This window comes from Oryzias latipes, chromosome 14 (genome assembly GCF_053564925.1).
Source record: "Oryzias latipes strain Hd-rR chromosome 14, Olatipes_Hd-rR_3.1".
Classification (NCBI taxonomy): Eukaryota; Metazoa; Chordata; class Actinopteri; order Beloniformes; family Adrianichthyidae; genus Oryzias; species Oryzias latipes.
In genome coordinates, this window is record NC_136250.1 from 1,952,188 (window position 1) to 1,972,546 (window position 20,359).

Here is a 20,359-nt window from a genome sequence, read left to right on the forward strand (position 1 = left end):
CTGCTGCTTGAAACTGTGTCAGGAAAGATGTCAGAGTGAGAGGTTCAGTCATTTGATGGGTCATTATTAATACTTAAAACTTGAACTGATAACTTTTCAAACCCAAGTAAATGACCAAGTGGTGGTCCCCAGTGGCCCATGTTGATTATTACATGATATTAGTTTGTCCCTGACCGCCTAAGAAAACCCTGAACACATTCTTAAAAAGTGCAGTGAGTCATCAAAAGCTACTTTACAACAAACAGATGTGAAAAGAAGAAGAGAGCAGTCTCATGTCCTGGACTGTTTCTTTTCCACATTACCCCTTGTGTTATCTTAGATGACCCCCCCTTCCATTGACGTGTTCTCCCTACCATGACAAAGGTGGATAAAGGTGGAAAGATTTCATGTAATCCATGGACACCAGTGAAGATCACAAATCATTGAAGAAAAAAGGTTCAGAGCACTGTCTAGTGGGTCTAGATGACCCCACTCCCAATGTTAAAGTGCCTAGGATAGCACAAGGGATAAAAATGACAAATGTAAAGAGCCAATACTCTTCAGTCTGTGCTCATGTCCATCGGGGGGGGGCATTAGGAACTGTAAGCATGTGGAGTAAAGGAAACTGAACCCAGATCAGTCTGAACAGACCCTCGCTGGTCTGCATTGAATTCTGAAGCCCACAGATGCAGAGCTGATGGATGCTTACAGAGGTTTTGCACATGACTATTTCAGTGAACATGAGTGCAGTCCACGTCAGCACTAGTATGAGCACTGAGGCTTTGAGGGCCATCAGAAGCATTTCACACATTCATCAGCAAATGCAGCATCTGATTCCCTCCCCAAGTCAGGAAGTCTAGCAGGCATGAACTCAGACAGCATGTTTGCTGCTCCGCTCGTATAAATCATGGCCCATTGGTGGCAGCACAACTCAAGAGTTTATTACTTGACCATCAATTGCAGACAAAGCTGTGATGAGGATGCTGAAGAGCAGAAATTTACCTCTGCCTTCTGTGTGGCGTGTCTAAACCACAAAGCTCCTTTTAATCTCAGATTTTTTTCTCTTTAGGTTATCTGTCTGCAGACTCAAGGATACACACTTCCATTCAACCATTTTCTTAACCCCATGTATCCCTTTTGGGGTTGTGGGTTGCTGGAGCCTGTCCTGTTCAGAGAAGGCAGGGAACGCCCTGGACAGTCGCCAGTCTGTTAGCAGGCCACGCAATCACAGGCAGACCTATGGACACTTTCAAGTAATCAGTTGACTTATGAAGCATATTTTTGGACAGTGGGAGGAAGCCAGAGTCCCCAGAGAAAACCCACACATGCACCGGGAGAACATGCAAACAGAGAGGATTCAGCTGGGATTTGAACCACTGTGAGGCGAGAGTGCTAACCACTGCACCACCGTGCAGCCCCGTATTCAAAAATAAAGCATAAAACGGGCTGTTCAGCAGCAGATGATCTTCAAGCCTTGTCTTTGTTTTTCAGAGAAATACTGGAATCCTGATAACGTGACGAAGGGCTGAAGCGTGACTGGACTTCACAAGACAGCTGCTGATCAGCAGAGAGAAAAACCATCACAGATTCCAGAGGTTTATGCTCCAAAAGCCAATAAATTCAAGAAAGAGCGAACGGCAAAGACTCTCACAGCGGTTTCATTCAGGTTATGAGCTCCAGAGCAGAACCAAAGAGACAATTTGGATCTGAAGTAGAAAGAATTAATTTATTCCTTTAGCAGCAAACATTCCTGGTTTGTGTGCACACAGATACACACATTCCTATTTAATCCCACACAGGCGGTGGATTTCAGATCAATGCAAGAGGAGAATCAATAGATGGTGGGGGTGGGGAAAGCTAAATTGCTCATGGCAAAGACATATTTAGAAAGGTAAAAAAAGACCTGCATGTAGGATGGTTGTGGAGGAGAGTGAAGTTAGAAGGAAGCTGAAAGAAGATAAAGGGCAGAGGAGCAATTCACTGCTTTGAATTGATTCTGTGAGTGTTAAAGGGGGGATGCATGGCTGGATAGAGCCCAGTATAAATCAGGTGCTTTAAGATGCTGGAGGGGGTCAGTGATGAGAAAGGATCTGCACATGTATTCTGCATCTAGGAGCAGGACAGAGAACGGCTGCCCGCTCCACATCAGCCAGTGTGTTTGAGCCTCAGCAGGGCTGCGGAATGGTTTCCTTTACCTGAGACAGCAGACATGACATGTTGTTTGTGCACAAACCTGCAGAATTCGAGCTCATCCCAGTGTTCACGGTGCTGTTCAGAAAGCTTTTTAACTGCAAGTCTAAGTTATTCCCTTGTTTCACATGCTGTCTTCAATGAAAAGCCTTTATTTCAGATTTTCCTCATGTTTATATTTTTTGATACAAAGAAGAATACTTCCATTAGAAGAAAAGACTATCAAGAACTTTATGTCTGTAAGTTAGGGAAGTGGCTGCACAGTGGCGCAGTGGTTAGCGCTCTTGCCTCACAGCAAGAAGGCCCCCGGTTCAAGTCCCGGCTGGGGGACATGAAAAACCCCATCAATGGGGTCTGTGTGGAGTTTGCATGTTCTCCCCATGCGTGGGTTTTCTCCGGGATCTCTGGCTTCCTCCCACCGTCCAAAAACATGCTACATAGGTTGATTGGCAACTCTAAATTCTCCATAGGTGTGAGAGTGAGAGTGAATGGATGTGTGATTGAGGATATTCTACCCTGCGACAAACTGGCGACCAGTCCAGGGCATCCCTTGCCTACGCCCAAGTGGCCGGGATAGGCTCCGGCAACCCCGTGACCCCGAAAGGGAATAAACGGTAGAAGATGAATGAATGAATGAAAAAGTTAGGGAAGTGTTGAAAGTGGAGGTGACGTGGAATTCCCATTTTCTGCTTTTACGTTCAAACTGAGAATAAAAGCACTCAAACCTTGGAAGTAATTACTTCATATTTCACCCCCCCATATGAAATATGCTTGCTTAATGAGGGATTTGCTTCAAGCTTAAGTGGATCCCACAACAATAACCGTCAACTTTCTGATAAGGAAAGGGGAGGCAGCAGCCCACAGACAGCATGCTGTCTGTGGGAGAAGGGAGGCGTGTCTGTGTGCCAAAGAAAGTGATGGATGAAGGTATGTATTGAAGAGGACAGGGCAAAGGTGAGATGATGTCAGATAAGCTACGCCCCCTCACCTGTCACTCTGTCCAACAAAGCCGGAGGAATCATCAGCAAACCACATGAGGGAACATTTATTTCCCTATACTTTCAGGAATGAAGAGAAGCAGACGTGGATTTGAAAATAACATCCCTCAAAAGCAGAGCAGTAGCTCAGTGATTTGAATAATGGCCAACTTCAGGTAAAATCTCTGCTGCCATCTGGTGGTCAGATGGTAAATGGCGTCCACTTCAATAGGGCTTTTCTACCTTTTTCAAAGGTCCAAATCTATGGAAGCATTTCTGTAGCATAATTAAAAATAAAAGTCAATACTATAAATGCGTTTTCATTTTCAAAATGAAGCTGCATTTGTTGACTCAAAATAAATTTAAAAAAAGCCATCCGCCATTCCACTTTTTCTTCTTCTTCTTCAACTGTGCTTGTATGAAGTCCCAAACTGTTCATAATTAAATAAATAAATATGACCTTATGCAATTACATAATCAACCAATAAATCTCTCATAAATACATGAAAAGATCATGAAATTGTGATAAACCTGCACACACATTTACACATTTGTCATTACATTATTAAATATATTTCATTTTGCTTTAAAAACCTCATGAACATATAGTTTTTTCTTTTTCATTTTCAAAATGTAGCTGCATCAAATGACTCAAAATGAAAATGAAAAATCGAGACTTCAAAATGCTTTTCCATTTTCTATGAAAAACTGCTTATTCTGTGTCATAATTAAAGTGAAAATGCAAAGAGGGGATTGCATTTTCATTTTCACATCCACCGTCTGGATAGTGTTGCCTAATTCATTTCCGGTAACCATTTCCAGCAGGGAAGCAGAGCGATGACTTTTATTTTTAGTTATAGTACAGAAATGCTTCCATACAAAGCGCTTTACAGTCACTCACACATTCACACACACGGCGGCTCTGCTGCTGAACACTGGAGCCAACTGTCCACCAGAGGCAAGGTGGGGTTCAGTGTTTTGCACATGGCGGGAATCAAACCTGAATTATTCATAACAGAGGTCGACCGCCCCACCACTGCACCACGGCTGCCCCAAAATGGAATGAAGAACTGTCATACATTCTGCAAAGAGCTGTCTAATGAACTTCAATAGTATATCAGGAAGGAATTCATTATAAAGCTCAAACAGCAGTTAACACTAAATTTAAGATGAATCAAGACTTAGACTATTTTCCAATGCAAATGGTTAAATAACTCTATCAAAAGGTTTTATTCAGAAGTTGTATTTGATCCTTAACCCATAAGAACCCATCAGTGTAACATAATAATGTCAGAAATGGAGTCTGTGGTATACTTGGGTTGTGGTAAAATACACAGAATAGTTTTTTTATTAAAAAATGGGTCTGGGTTCTAACGGGTTAAGTTAGTGCTGTCTTCTTCAAACTGGAAGGTCAGTTTTATAATGAGGGTTGCAAAACCCCATAACTTACTGTTTCTGCACAAGCTAGTCCTTACTCATCAGATGCATTGTTGTTATAGTATGTATAACAACAATACATATTATAACAACAATTATAGACCTTTAATATATATAAAGGTCTATTTCAATCAGTTTTGTGCAAAAATTTTGCACAAAAGAGAAGCGTGTCCAGTGTAATCTCTTTGGTCTGTTGCTGACATCTGGTGGTCTGTCGAGGTACTACAGGGCTGCAATATTCCCAAGGGAATTCCCAACAGACCTTCACCCATCTACTTCAGTCCCACAGCTGTTGAGTTTCTTGTTAGGTAGACAAAAGCAGCTGATCCAGATGATGAAATAAACCACATCTGAAAATAATTAGAGATGACATGATTGTCAGACTGGTAGTTCAGTCCAACTCTGGAAAAGCCTCACCCACACCCACTGTGGAACTGAACAGACAAGTTGTTTCTAGTAATACTCCAGAGGTCGTTGTTGTTCATTAAAGCAGTTCTCTATTTGGCCTTCTTCTGGGTTTGAAACAAGATTTAATCCCCTCATCTCAAATAGAAAAATCTTACAGAATCATTTTTGACATTTGTTACTGGAAAAACTACCTGTTTGACCTTCAATGATTCTTTTCAGGCGCTTTTAAACTGTGCAGACTAACACATAGTTAGTAAAACCAACTTTATTAGAAAAGTTATCACCAAAAGTGATGGACAGTCATAGAGTTTTTGCTTAATAGCTTTTTTTTATGCTCAGGGAAGAATGTGAAGGTTTAATACGAATAATGCGGATCAGATGGAGGAAGTCAAGAGAGGATGAGGAGTAAGAAGAGATACGGGGAGATGGGAGGTGCAGTATGACACTGTGGCTTTGCTATTTACTGTGCACGGAGACGGCTACTAATTGGCACAGCAAATTCTGCAGCACATGTCCAAATCTCTCTCCATCATTTTTCCTCTTCAGCCTCCACCCTGTCTTCCCTTCATCCCTTCTCTTTCTGTGCCTCTGCACATCCTGGCTCCTAATGACCTTTGAAGATTTCTGAAAATAATGGCTGTATTGTTGGTTCCATTCTTAGTGAGACAGTAAAGTAAAGTGAAGAAAAGAACAATTGGATGGCTATTAGAGTTTTTTGTGTTAGATGTCTGGTTGTCTTTATGAAGGATCGTAATCTTTCTTCTGTGTTTTAGTCTCTTCAAAGTTTAGTTTCAAGTTGGGTTTGAGCCAAAAGCAAATCAAATGTCATCCTAAAGCGACAGTTTTCCTCAGCAGCAGTGAAACCTGAAGTGAATGCTTCTGTTTGTTAGTGTCCCTTACAAAAAATATTTTATTGTGAAATTATAAGATTATTTTTTTACAGTAATATTTGATATTCTTCCAAAACACTGATCAGTGAAGATGAAGAAGTCGGTCATCAATTCAATTGACTATGGTTCTCATCTATCTAGGTGACGTTGGTCATGATTTGCTTGTTGTGCTGTTGTTGCTTTTTTTCTCATTTTGTTGCTTTTTGAAGTTTCTGTGCAGGTTGGCTGTGACTCCACCCATTCTCCTGGGCATCTGGTTGAGCAGTCACAGCTGCCTGCATAAATTAGCTACACAGTATTTAACAAACTCTGTGTTTTTATTGTCAGCTCGTTTTGTATGTGTTTAAGTTCTTTGTGCCTTATTCCTTGTAGTTGTCAGTTTTGGTTTCAGTAGCTGCGTTTCCATGGACAAAAGTAATCGGAAAGAACGCCTGATCGGAAGAAAAATGTGTCATGTAAACACGCCGTTCAGGATACTCTGCCCCGATCAGACTCCTTTGGATCAAAATTTCTTTCCGATGGAGATAGGTGGGTTATGCCGATTGTTGATCCGATCGTTGTTCATGTAAACGGTTCATTCCGATCGCGTGTCACTACTGCTCTGGTTTACGTCATGCATAGATGGTTTTTCGCTCCAGAGAACGCTTTGGAGCTCAAACAGGAGCGACCGGCTGCTGACGCCTCTGCGCTCCGCCCTCACCCCGTGGGCTCCTTGCCTCTCCCTTCCTATCTTCTCCTATACTCCCTCGCAAGGGGGGGTCGGGAAGGAGCGCTTCGTTCGCCCTGATGTCTGGACCCTGCGCAGCAAACCATGTCTCTGAGCAGAGCAGCCGGGCTCATAGTTTTGTGTTTGAGGTGAGGGGAGGATGCTTTGTTACCTGTGGGAGGCTTCGGACTGCCATCCGTCACGCAGCTCTGTGTGAACGAGCAGCCGAATTCAGGAGAACCATGTCTCCCTTCTTCGAGCAGAGTTCGGGCCTCCAGCTCACACAGTGGCTTTAAGGCGGCGTGTGAGCTTTCCAAAGCAGAAATGCTGCTCAGTCCTTAGAAACCGTTCAAAAAATCACGTAGATTTGTGTTTCCAGTTGTGTCCCGACAAAATAAAGGCTGATGTTATTCCCACATATTTATGTGCAGCCAAGATACAGATTACTGCATTTCTCGCATGGATTTTATGTTCATCCAGGCTAAATGTTGTTAGCGCGTGTGTTAGCCTCCTCCTAACCTGGGGGTCGGCAACCCACGGCTCAGGGGCCGCATGCGGCTCTTTAGCTGGGACTGTGGCTCCCTGGAGCATTTTCAAAAATGTTTTAAAATGTAAAAAGATGGGGGAGAGAAATATGTGTTTTGTTTTAATATGGTTTATGTAGGAGGAAAAACAAGACACAAACATTCTTAACATTTTCCAATGCTGTTAGAATGTGTAGAATAAATATTGTAACGCCAAGCAGGTACGTCACTTGTAGCGGGAAAAACGGGAGCCAAGCTGTCAACAAGTTGAGCTGTCAATCAACTGGCTGCGCTGGAGCACTGTCCATATCCCATACACAACACAACTCAGAACAGTCTCTAGAGAGGAGGAGGCAGAAACAGAATCTGAGCGCACAGTCTCCTTCCTGGCTCAACAAGCCCATTTATTGTAAACACACACCACATCGAACATTGCACAGGGGTCATCAACCTCTCCCCTGCCCACACTCATGGTGCAACATAAAGAACCAACATAACAGGAAGAATAAACTAAGGTGGAACAACAAAACTGCCATATGAAAAGAAACGTGGGAAAACAGAAACGCTCATGCTGATCCCTAATTAGATCAGGAGACCGGATCCCACAATCCCCTGCTGCTAACAGACCTAAAATGCACATGACCGCCACTGCAATATTAAATTTCAACATTTCTGTCTACGAAGATTTGTGTCATTGCCTGCGACACACGTTTCTACCAGCAGGGATTTTTTTTTTTTTTTTACTTTTAGCGGACCGCTAGGCAGGTGGCTGATGGAAATGAACAGTTCCATGCATTGCTTGATGAAGTTGAAAGCGAATATTCTGATCTCCTGCTACCCAAAGTCTGATGGATGTCCAGGGTTGACGTTTTGCGTCACTTTGTGGTCTGTTTAGAACACGTGAAAACATTCCTGAAAAGGAAAGACCTGGGGGGTATTCCAGGAAGCATGTTTAAACTAGCCTGACTTTAACCCTGAACTCTGGCTGAAATCCGCCTGAACTTCCTTACTCTGGGTATGTCGGCTCCAAAAGATCGGATATGAGTTAGCGTTCGCTCCACTTGGTAACCCTGGGTTAATGCTCGTGCACAGCAGGTACATAAAGACATTCTCAATGGATTGCCGATTTCCGGAGTCACGCGTGGAGAAAAAAAAGAAAGCGCCATACTCCAGTGACTGAGACGGAGTCAAAATGACGGTGAATGAAGATTATGCGGCCATCAAAAAAGTAACAAGGCTCATCAGCAAAAGAAAGTTTCTGCTCGGAGAAAAAGAACATACAAAATAAACGCACGGGTTTCAATCTCATTTCCATTTTCCTTGTGACGCATATATATATAAGTTATCCAATTTTGCCAACTTAAATGAATTACTTCTATTGGTAACAAGTAATTAATTTAAATTTATTCAACCTAATTTCTTACGTCTATAAAACTCAATAATTGTTTATTCAACTCAAATTTATATATTTATCTGACTAAATGTCATTTTACTCCAATTCAATTAATATTTTTTACATCTAAATTTATTGTAATTCTTGAACTCTCATATGTCTAAGTTTGAGCCGGCAGATATACTCATTTTTATAACGATAAAAAGAAAACAAACTGGTTTTCACAGCCATCTGTCTTCCAGATTTTAATTTTCCTACACTGTCATAACAATATAAATGATACTAGGGGTGCTATATAAACTTATCATCCTCTCTCTCCATCTCACTCATGGTGCAGAGACCTGAGCATAGGACAACAAAATAACTCGGCAAAACACAGTAAAATCGCTAAACAACTAAACACATTTGGTCAAAAAACCACACTTAAACCCAAATCCATCCAGACAGGCAAAGGGAATGGTATCCCAGAATCCCTTGCGGTGCCGATCTAACAGCAGCACCAAAGTTACATCTACTTAATTGAATTAATTTGAATGAAAGTAAAATCAATGTCTGATAACTACGTGTTATTTTTAAACTGACTAAACAAAAAAAATGATTTATCTTAACTGAAGAAAATAACTAAGTTAGATCAAAGTAAAAAGTTTAATTTTCCAACATCCATGATCTTATCACCCTCTCACGGTGGAAAAAGTATTATCTGAACTTCTTCATCCACTAAATCATCTTCAAATGGACACGCCATGCTGCTTCACCTCTCTGAAAACAAACTAACCTTCAACTAAACCTGCTCCAGACCAGGGGGGTATTCCAGAGAGCAGGTTATGCTAGCTCCCACGGTAAGTTTAAGGCTAAGGAAGTTGATAACCTCAGCTTTCTGTTCCAAAAATGGAGGTATGTTTCAGGATATGTCAAGTTGCCATAGCAACTCATGCTCTGAACATAACCTGGTCCGTCTTCTTCTTCTCTTTTTTTTCTGTCCGGTCCAACAACAACAAAAAACAAAGTATACAAATAAAGTAAAGTTGAGCCTCACATACAGAAGGGGTTTATACAAATGTGTGTCAGAAGAATCACTGCCCCCTGTTGTAACATTAACATCAGTCCAACATAAGATGCCTTCAGCTCTGACCTGTTTGTTCAGTTGTTGGAAAGGACAAGCTAAGAAAAAAAAAGTAAAAACTCTGAAATTTTTAAGGGAAACAACACTTTTTGAGGCATTCTAATTTTTACAAGAACTGCACATCTGTTTGGATGTTATTCCTTTGATTTTACAAACATTAACCATTCAGCTTTGTCCTTTCTGCAGTAAAAACACATTAGTAGGGCAGTGTTGCTGTGAAGGACATACCGGTACCTCTGAACACTGTGCAGTGCCATTGGCAGCAGCACGACTGGATCACTGTTAATTAGACAGCAATTAAAGTGTGCTAGTACATGTGACTGAGTACATGTTACTAATGAGACTATCTACAAAAAAAAAGTGGGCAACTGTAATGAACTGAGGCTGAACCACAGCTTCTTTCACTTTCATGGCTGGCAGGCCTAAGTCTGTCTTATTATGACAGCTCCCCACACCGAGGGAGGGACTGATGCTCCTCCCTGACCCTTGACCCTGGGCTCCGGGCTCTGTCTCTGCTCCACCTGGAAATGCAAGTCCAGTATTCCCACTTGCTCTTCATCAACCTTCAAGACTGTTTCCATGACAACCTGGCCTTCACCCCCTGCCAGCCTTTTCCTGTGATATCAACCTTCAAGCTTTTTCCCCAAGTCTCCACGTCACTCAGATCTGGGAAATCAGGCTAATAAATAGCTTTATGGTAATCTGGCTGGTGAAGGGAAAGTCCAGCTGTCAATCGTAATCTACCTCCTAAAATACCCTGAAGCATTGTTCCTGAACTTCAGTTTTCAGGGCCTACCGCCCTGGATGTTTTTAATGTTTCTCTTCTTAAACACACCTGCCGGCAATGACAATCATTCTTAGCAGAGCTTGATGATGAGCTAAATCTGGTGTTTTTAAATAGAGTACCATGGAAAACCTGCAGGTTGGTGGCTCCTGAGGACTGCTGTTCTGCTCTTGAGCAAACATTTTCACTTTTACTGATGTGTGATCTAAAGTCTGGATGTTTTTTGTGTTTTCCAGTACTGTGCTTCAGCTTCATCACTGCACTTTTGAGAATTTCATTGGTTTTGAAACCAGTTTGATGAGGATGATGCTCCCAAACGTGGTGGGGAGAGGTCTGTTGCGAGAAATAGTTAGAAAAACTGACTTTAAATGAACTTTATGAGGGTTTCCAAGTGAGTAAAACTATGGTTTTAGACTTTTTTTAAAAGACTGTTAAAAGTCTGTCTTCTTGAAAATAAAATACACAACACACACACACATACAAATACATGACTTATACCCATCATTAACTTTGCTCAAAAAACCAAAAGAACTAGACTTCTCTTCATGTCCTACACCTCTTATTCTTTAGCACTGCTAAGGAGAAACTGACATCAGCTATTTGACATAAAACAAATCTTAAATCTTCCCTGTGATTGTTGTGTGGAGAGTTACAGAGTTATGTCTACATTAATCCATTCATTTCTGGACCCCTTGGGTTCCTTTCAGGGTCACAGGCTGACAGAGCTCACAGGGTGAGGAGCTTGATCTAAAGAAAAAAGGTAGTCATTGAACATTTCTCATGGCTGCAAAAATTAAATGTCCCATCAATTCTTTATTTCAGTAATACTAATAATTTTATAGAAATGGAGAAAATAATTAGGGCAGTGCAAAAGAGGAATTCCTCATTGATACAGAAAACAGAATAACATTGACAGAAATACCAACTTAACCCTTGTGCTATCCTAGGCACTTTAACATTGGGAGTGGGGTCATCTGGACCCCACTAGACAGTGCGCAAGAAGTGCAATAAATTAAAATGGAAAAACGTTTAATTGAATTGGATTAAAATGACATTTAGCTAGATAAATATGTAAATTTGAGTTGTATAAACAACTATTGAGTTGGATAGATGTAAGAAATTAAAGTTGAATAAATTTATAAATAAATTCATTTATACATATATATATATATATATATCGTGATGTAATTGGAAATCAGATCAGAAACTGATGCGTTTACTTTGTCTGTTCTTTTTCTCCAAGCAGAAACTCTTTCTTTTGCTGATGATGCAGCCGTATTTCTTTTTTGATGGACGTATAATCTTCATACGCCGTCATTAAAATCTCGGACTCCGTCTCACTTTCCATGGTGACTCGGGATATCGGCGATCCATTGAGAATGTCTTTATGTACCTGCCGTGCACGTGCATTAACCTTTGTGCTATCCTAGGCACTTTAACGTTGGGAGTTGGGTCATCTAGACCCACTAGACAGTGCTCTGAACCTTTTTTCTTCAATGATTTGTGATCTTCACTGGTGTCCATGGATTACATGAAATCTTTCCACCTTTATCCACCTTTGTCATGGTAGGGAGAACACGTCAATGGAAGGGGGGGTCATCTAAGATATCACAGGTGATAAGAGTCTGGTTTGAAGATCAATTTTGTTCCAAAGTTTAGTTTTTGTTGGGAAATGTCATGATGGAGATTTAAAATGTATAGATGCATCAAACCAGTAAAAACATGAAGGATTTATTGCTCACAGGCTTGCAGAGGCGCTTCTGTGTTCACACGCTTTCAAAGTTCTCAGTCTTTTTGCATTTGCTTCATTTAAATGTCATTAATTCAGAGTATTCCCGCTGAAGTCCATGCTCTCACTTCTGAGAGGGAACTCGACAAGGATTAATGCTAATTACATGCAAAGAGGAAGTAAGAGTAAAGCAGAAAAACGTGAAAAAATGGAGGGGGGGGGGGGGGGTCTAAAGATAATAATAAAGAAAATGAATGAAAGATGTTTCAGAGTTTTTGATATTGAATTGAGACAATTCCAAAAGCAGATAAGCGATGATTAGATGCATTTCTAGGTTATTTTTTTCTTTGGTAAAAAGGCTTTTGGTCATCCATTATGTATGAGTCACATCTGTTCGTGTGCATTAGCATGCTAACAACAAATTCATAAACAACAGAATAACATGGCACACAAAGCCAGCACAATCTACGCTCTCCTTGCTGTTCATACATGATGCTATTCACAGGCATGCATGACTAATGGTGATGACACTGCATGGTTGTCACAGAATGGTTTCTGTTCTGCAGTGGTTCTGTGAGCACATGCATGCTTGTGTTTTACCTATGAAGGAGTTGGGCAGACGGAGGGTGTTCCTCTTCTCAGTGAAATCTGTGTGATCTCTCCTGAATGTGAAAAGGTTTTAGGGAAAAGGTTGATGATCATTTCTGACTGAAGGAAAAGTTGCCATTTAGGTCGAACCTGAACCCCTTTGCTACTCAAACATCACCCTTTTTTCTTTTTATTCATTTGTCCTCAATAAGCAACCATATTGCATAGTCATGACATCTTTGTGATGAAACTGTGATAAGGCATGTTTGAAAAATGCTCATCTATACGAGGTGAACAATTTAAACGAACTGAATCATTGATAGTGTTTTTCTCTGAGGATGTGTTTGATGCAGTTACAAGACAGGAGCTTCCAATGATTGGCACAACAATAGTAAAGGGCAGATGTGATGAACAAAGGAGCTTCATCACTCTCAAAGTGCCTTCAGTCATGCCCTCTTGTGGTTGAGGTGTTTGTCGATGGGTTAAGGGTTGTGACCTTTCTGCTGACCCCTGAGTCATCTGCACACTTAACCCCTCATTCTGATTGACCCCTTCTTGTCCACGCACTCCCAGATGAATGGTTCTATCTGCAGTTTAATGCATAGTGCTGCGAGCTGATGACAGAAAGGAAAAATGATGACCTGAAGCAAATTTCTGCTAGTCTCTTTGCTCCTGTTTGCACTGCAGGCCCCTGGTTAATGCATTATCTGCTGCAATACAGTGTTTTGTGTGGATTTTATGTATGTTCAGCTGTTTTATGACTTTCTTACAATCACAATGAAATAGGTGCAGCAACTGAACAAAAAAGACGTTTTATTACCATTAATAAAGGGAAGTGTGAAACTAAAAACAGAAACATAAATACAATAATTATTATTCCTTAGCCCTTGTGCTATCCTAGGCACTTTAGCATTGGGATTTGGGTCATCTAGACTCACTAGACAGTGCTCTGAACCTTTTTTCTTCAATGATTTGTGATCTTCACTGGTGTCCATGGATTACATGAAATCTTTCCACCTTTATCCACCTTTGTCATGGTAGGGAGAACACGTCAATGGAAGGGGGGGGGGTTATCTAAGACAGCACAAGGGTTAAAAATATGATTTAGAGCTAAAACAAACAAAAAAAGCAAAAATCTCTCCATTTCCAATACTCATAGTACAACAAAAATAATTATCAAGAGAAAAAATCAAATAATATTCCCTAAATGTACACAAACCTACAGATGCAGAATACTCTCTAGCATTGCACCAATCTGAGTCCAGGACTTGAGATGACGCTGGATGGTGGATGGTGATAAACTTATGGTGATGCCTTAATTGTGCTCGTTCAGCCACATCCTCTGCTGATGTCACACGGTGTGTGTGCAGTCCCAAAACAACAGGGAGACAACTAAAGGTCCAGAATAAATCCAGTAACTGTGTGCTCACCATCTCCACGGGGAAGAATCAAACTATCATCTTCATCACTGTGGCTTACCAGGACCCCTCCTCCTGCAGACCCGTCACCCATTTAACCACACTAAGAGTTATGCTTTCAACAATTATCTCTGATCCATGTTGGTGACATTTTTAAACAGCTGATACTAATCTTTTTGTCTTATTTTTAATGATCCTCTGACTCACATCTTCATCATGGTCTTGTGAGCCTGCGCTCATCTTCTTGCTGTGATTAACAGAGCTGACAACGCCGATCTACGTGTGAACGGACTATCTACCCTTTGTTGTGTTTTCATTTGTCTTAGCCCAGACGGCTGTGTTTTGTCTTGCTTTTTTTCTTCTTTTCTTGTTGTCATTATGTTGTTTTGTACAAATAAGTACAAATCTAAATATAAATGAGGTTGAGCTAAACACATGCTCTTCTGCCCAGATCTGACTATATACTGACTGCTGCAGCAGCATGTTGGAGCTGTGGAGAGAACCTTTGAGGGCAGACTTTCTGCAGCTGCAGCCTGCCAAAGCTGGACAGGCACTGATGAAGAAGCTCAGCCTGATAGCAGCAGAAAACCCGTTGATTTGATGTGGCAGCAACGTGACGCCCAGCTGGACAACAGCACCAGAGAGGAGGATGAGGAGGAAAATGTTCAGACTGCTTCATCGTTAATCATTTTACAAGTATTCATTGAGTGTCTGTTTTCTAGCAAATTTTCATTCATGGAATAAAGATTCATATAGCAACAAAATTAAAACTTTTGAAGTGGGGAAAGTCAGTGGGAGGATTAAGATGTTGGTTAAGTTCCCTAAACATTTCAGAATCACTAATTCAGGGTAAATATGAGTCTTGAATCTGGCCAGTTCAGCTCCTGCAGCAGAACATGTGTTCACTGAGAATGCACTGTGCTTTGAGAGAAGTTTGACCCTGCATGGACCACCGGCTTAATCCAAACAGACCCACCTCCTGCTGCCTGCCTCAGTTTGTCAGGCCAGCTGCTGCTGTGCCCTCCCCGGTCATCAGACATTCTCTTTGTTGCCAATTACAAAGTTGCCATCGCAGCATCAGCATCTGAGAGAAAGGTCACATTTAATGATCCCAGCTGTGTGCTGCTGCTGAATCCTGCACTGACAGAAAGAGCGGAGCTGAGAAACGTTTTCCAGGTCTGCATTCCTGCTGACTTTGAATTATTGTGGCCCTTCAAGCACATATGTGTCTAGATTTGAAGTTTGAGAGTTATTGTGTCGATCAATTTCCAGTTGTGGCGGAGTCAGGCTGAAGCCGGAATCAGGGGGATGACAGCTGGTTCCAACTGAATAAGGATGTTCGGCTTTCCCTCTGTAGGCTATGGACCTTTATTTATATTCCAACTCTAAATATCAGCCAGTGAACACAAGAGAAAAGCTGCAGTGTGGATATGAAATAGTTGAGTAACAATAAAAACTCTAGGTATTTAATGAGTTTTGTCAGTTTCATTTCTGTAACCTCTTCCTCTGTTTATTGTGTTCCGCAGGTCAAAATGCCACTTTTTGTAGACATAGTGCACCTCAGTAAGAGCTGCAGTATCAATGGTGCACCAGCTCCTGCAGGGTTTCCTGTTAAAAGACATTAACCCCTTCTCCCAGACCCCCCACTGGGCACCATGCTGCTCGTCTTCCTCTGTTCTGCAGCCCCAAAATCTGCTTCTAAATCTTGAAGAGTGCAGATTGGACAACCTCAGACTAGTAATTTGGACGCATGAACACTCTGCAGACATGTTGCTTTTTGTGGAAAAAGAAAAGCTGCTGTAAACGTTTCTGGATTCTACCTTCAAATGATTTACATACTGAAACGTTTTGAACAATTGCAATTAACTTTCGCAAAGACACACACAAACCCAAGACCACACATTTGTACATAAACACACACACACACACACACACACACACACATACACACACACACACACACACACACACACACACACACAGTGATAGAAAGTGAAACATAAACACACAGCCAAGTCAGAGTCATGGTGAGTCAAGCAATGGGAAACCCACTCCTTAAAGGGACAGACAGCCAAGTTAGTGCCAAAGAATGACTCAAAGCTCCAAAGAAGCTCAAAGAACATGAAGCCTCACATGGGAAAGTACACGTCTCACATAGGCTCTCCTGTTTGTACAGAGGGTCGTTTCTCTCTTTACTCTAGAATTCTTCCTCACTGGCCTCAGAAACACTTGTTTTCTTCAGAATTTCCCCCCACAAAGCAGGTCACAAATGATTCAACTCAAAGGTCAACAGCTTGTTCAGAGGAAGCTTTATGATTTTTGAACATTTCTAGAGCAGACTCAAAAATCATGCATCTTTTCTGGTCTGTCTGTTCCTTCTAAATCTCTTCTGTGAAGAAACTTTGGTCCAAACTATAGTTCTGCTGGTTCTATTAGGTTATGATATGGCTTCCAAACATGTGAAGAGGACACATCCATAAGAGTTAAGGTCATGTGGAGAAATACAGGTAGACCCCCCCCCCCCCCCCCCCCCCCCCCCCACAAGATCTGAGCATAGGCAGTGAACAAACATCAAAATTAGCACCTGTGACTTATGAGCAACACAGCTCATCAAAAGTTGAGCGTGTCGTGTGGAATTGTTGGATCCACAGCTCCTCTGAAAAATCACCATCCACCATTTCCCAAAATGGCTTCATCCATAAGACGCCGACGTCTCCTTTGGTAGATGATGATGAGCGCTGGCGCCGGGGCAGAGATGTGAATGAATCTGCTGTCAATCAAAGTATTATTCATATCCTTCCCCATGTTTTTGAATGACTCATCACATGAGCTGGTTTGTGTTTGCATAATTATGATTTCATGGAAATTGTGTTTTTTGACATTTCTATCATAAAATTTTGCACCTAGTGTAATGGAAACACATCTAGTGAAGCACTCATCCATCAGTCTGTGTTAAACTGCATCAAATAGGAAGGATTGATTGTGGAATTGACATGTTTTGCACTGTAATTGAGTCATTGTTCTTTCTCACCCTTCATGCTTACTTTCTCTCTAGATCTTAGCAGGGAACCTAACACTCAGCCTGAACTCCATTAAGCTGTGTTTGAAATGAGTAAAAGGCATCAGAACAAAGACCAAACAGCTAGGAACCCATTCAATTTGTGTATGTGTGTATATGTGCATTTGTGTGTGAATGCCTGTGTGTTTTCATATGTGCCTGTGTGCTGTTGGGTGCATGTGCACGGGTGTGCATGTGGGTGTGTGTGTGTGGGTTGTGTGCACACCTGAAACAGCCGTCATATTGATATGCACTGACAGGGAGACAAAGCTATGACGCTCATTATAAAAGTGCACAAACGCCCACACATGTGCATCCATATGTAAAAAGGCCCTAAAGCAGCGCATGGCACGGGACATCTCACAAGATTGGAATCATAACGCCAAGCAGACATTCATAGTTGTTGACAAAACGTATACGTCACCGAAAAAAGAAAGCAAAACTGCAAAAGAGGGCGTTCTCTGAGACAGAGCTTCATCGTCGACAAAGCAGCATGAAGAGGCAAAGAGTCAAAAACTTCAAGAGACGAGACTGCTCCGGCCCGGCACCACACAGCTTCATTTTACAGAGTGAACTGGCTGCACCGCATGATCAAGCAAACATACTTTATTGAATAATTCTGTCTGTCCCTTCAGAAATCTTCATCTGTGCAAAGAATAAACAAATGTAGCTTTTTCACCAAAGCAGCCTTTAAATCCAAATGACCAAATTACATCTCAAATTTAGTTTAATTTTATAAAACTAGGTGCTGATTTAGTTCACTGAAATGCAATTCGGAAGCCACAAGAGCCAATTTGAATGTTTAATTTGTTCTCACTAGCAGCAGTCTTTCAGTGCCATCAGTCTCATCCATTCAGACGAGATCCCTTCCTCTGCTTTCTTATTTCAGCAGTGTCTCACACTTTAGCTTCATCAAACTATATGTTCTCTTCTTTTTTCTAATGAGTTGTCTTATTTCGAAAGGGAAGATTGAAAGAAAACAAACCAAAAATCTTAATGTTAAGGTCAAGCAACATTGCGAGGACTTACCATGGAAGTCGGTGAAGTTTCCCCACTCCAGCAGGGAGGTGTTGAAGGAGGGCAGAGAAGTGTTGAAGAACGGATCCGAGCCGTTGGATGGGTTGTAGACAGTATCAGTGAAGAGGTTCATCTGCAGCAGAGTCTTTATCAGGTAACGCAGCATCTTTCCTCCCACAGGAACATGCAAACTCCTCAGCCGTAGACCTTCGGATTTCCAAAAGGTGTGGACTGATGTCCTGTGTGACCCCCTTCAGGATCTCTAGTCTCCTTGAACAAGAGTTAAACAATGTCCTTTTGACATCTCATAGTATTAGGGAGGGGAAAAAACAGGAAAAAGTTGGTAAATGAAACTGGCCCAGTAGAGTTGCTTGAAGATGTCAGCTAGAGTTGGGGTGGGGGTGCTGTTGGACTCCCCTCCAGCATGTGATTGTTCCTGCCTCCTTGTTTCTTTTGTTTGGGGATCAAATAACTTCACACGCTGTCCGTTGCCATTTCCAGCCTCTCGCTGTGTAAAAGAATCCAGCACTGTGATGATGACCCTCTCAGATTGTTCTCCTCTCTCCAACCCCTCCCTCTGACTCCTCCTGCCCCCTCCCCTTATCTCCACTCTCTTCCCTCTCTCTCCCTCTGTGATGGGGTCCCAGGCGGTCCGGAGGAAAGATAGAGAGCAGGTGTTGTTGGCAATAAATGTTTAATTATTAGATTAATAATCATCCCTAGAGGCTATGAGTCTGGGTGGTGGAGTAAAGGGACAGATTTACTGTCACAGATGTAATCATGAGTGACACTAATATAATTTCATTTGTCTGAAAACTGCAAAAATACATGCTAAGCAAACAATTTATGCTTCAAGACATGTGTGGTAACATTCCATTCAAACTTAGTTTTTCAAGGCGAACCCTTTTCACAGTAAATCTGTACAACTTGATAAAACAGAACTTCTGTTCTGGACCATTGAAACCTCAGGAGACAAAGAAGTCCCATTACAAGTACATAGCATGCAGCTAGCTCAGACATTTGATAATAAAGCACAAAGTCATTCTCATCCTTTCAAGAGCAGCTTCCTGGCATCATTTAAAACGGGGTGGAGTGGACACAGCGGTGCTTGTCTGCAGCACTGCTGCTGCTCCAGGTCAGCATGCTTCACTTGTTCTGGTGGTTCCCCCCCGACAGCCCAAATGGGTACAGATGAACAAACGGGTACTGTACAGATGAGAAGCACTGAGCCCACCTGGCTTTTTCCATGCTCTCCATTTCACTGTTGTAACTTGGGTTGTACATTTCATCAGTAACACACGTGATCGACGAGTGGTCGCATGTGGCTCCTGTACCTCCTGCTGACAGACACGGTGGGATTCCTATTAACAATGCCGGTCCTCCATCAGGGCCCTGTCCTCCTTCTCCATTACACTGACAATGGAAGACACTTCTGTTGACAAAGCTGCCGTGACGACCCCTGGCCAGGAACCTTTTTGGAGTTTTTTTAGGCCCTTCTTATATTAAGAGGTTTCAATTCATTGGACAACTGTGCCAACTTCATTAGCACGCACTGCCTGATGAAGTGAACAGAATAGGGCCTGTGTGAATGAATCAGCACTGGCAGAAAAGCATCTTCTTAGCCGATTAATGCGCAAAACTTATTTGTTGTTGCACTATTTTACAGCAATATTCCTTTAAAAATGTCCCTTTTAAATTATTCTGTTCCCATCATTATTCAGCTGAAGTGTGATATACAGAGCATTTCTTATTATTTGGAACACTAAGAAATGATCTCTCCGGGGTCTCCGGCTTCCTCCCTGTCCAAAAACATGCTTCATGGGTTAATTGGTTAGTCTACATTGTCCATAGGTGTGAATGGGTGTGTGTGACTGTTGCCAGATAGTCTGCGACAGACTGGCGAACAGTCCAGGGTGCCCCCTGCCTTCGCCCACAAGTGGCCGGGATAGGCTCCAGCAGCCCCGTGACCCCGAAAGGGATAAAACGGCAGAAGATGAAATGGAAAAAAAAAAAAAGACTGATCCTGAACATCACTGTCTACAAATCCTAATTGGGTATCCCTACCCTTAGACCCTCCCTCTTGGTAAGGAAAAACTCCTGGAAAAAAAACTTTTCAGGAAAAAAAGAGGAAACCTCAT

General features: G+C 41.9%; 1 protein-coding gene across 7 annotated transcripts in view; it reads right to left on the reverse strand.

The window, feature by feature from the left end:
- Window positions 1-18,753, reverse strand: part of robo3 (roundabout, axon guidance receptor, homolog 3 (Drosophila)) — a 181,269-nt gene extending 162,516 nt beyond the window's left edge. For all 7 annotated transcript variants that reach the window (XM_078931050.1, XM_078931054.1, XM_078931049.1 and 4 more), the window contains exon 1: window positions 18,234-18,753. In XM_078931050.1, coding sequence (XP_078787176.1) covers window positions 18,234-18,387 — 154 coding nt within the window. In that variant the 5' untranslated portion in view covers window positions 18,388-18,753. The remainder of the gene's footprint in view (window positions 1-18,233) is intronic.
- Window positions 18,754-20,359: the final 1,606 nt, after the last annotated feature.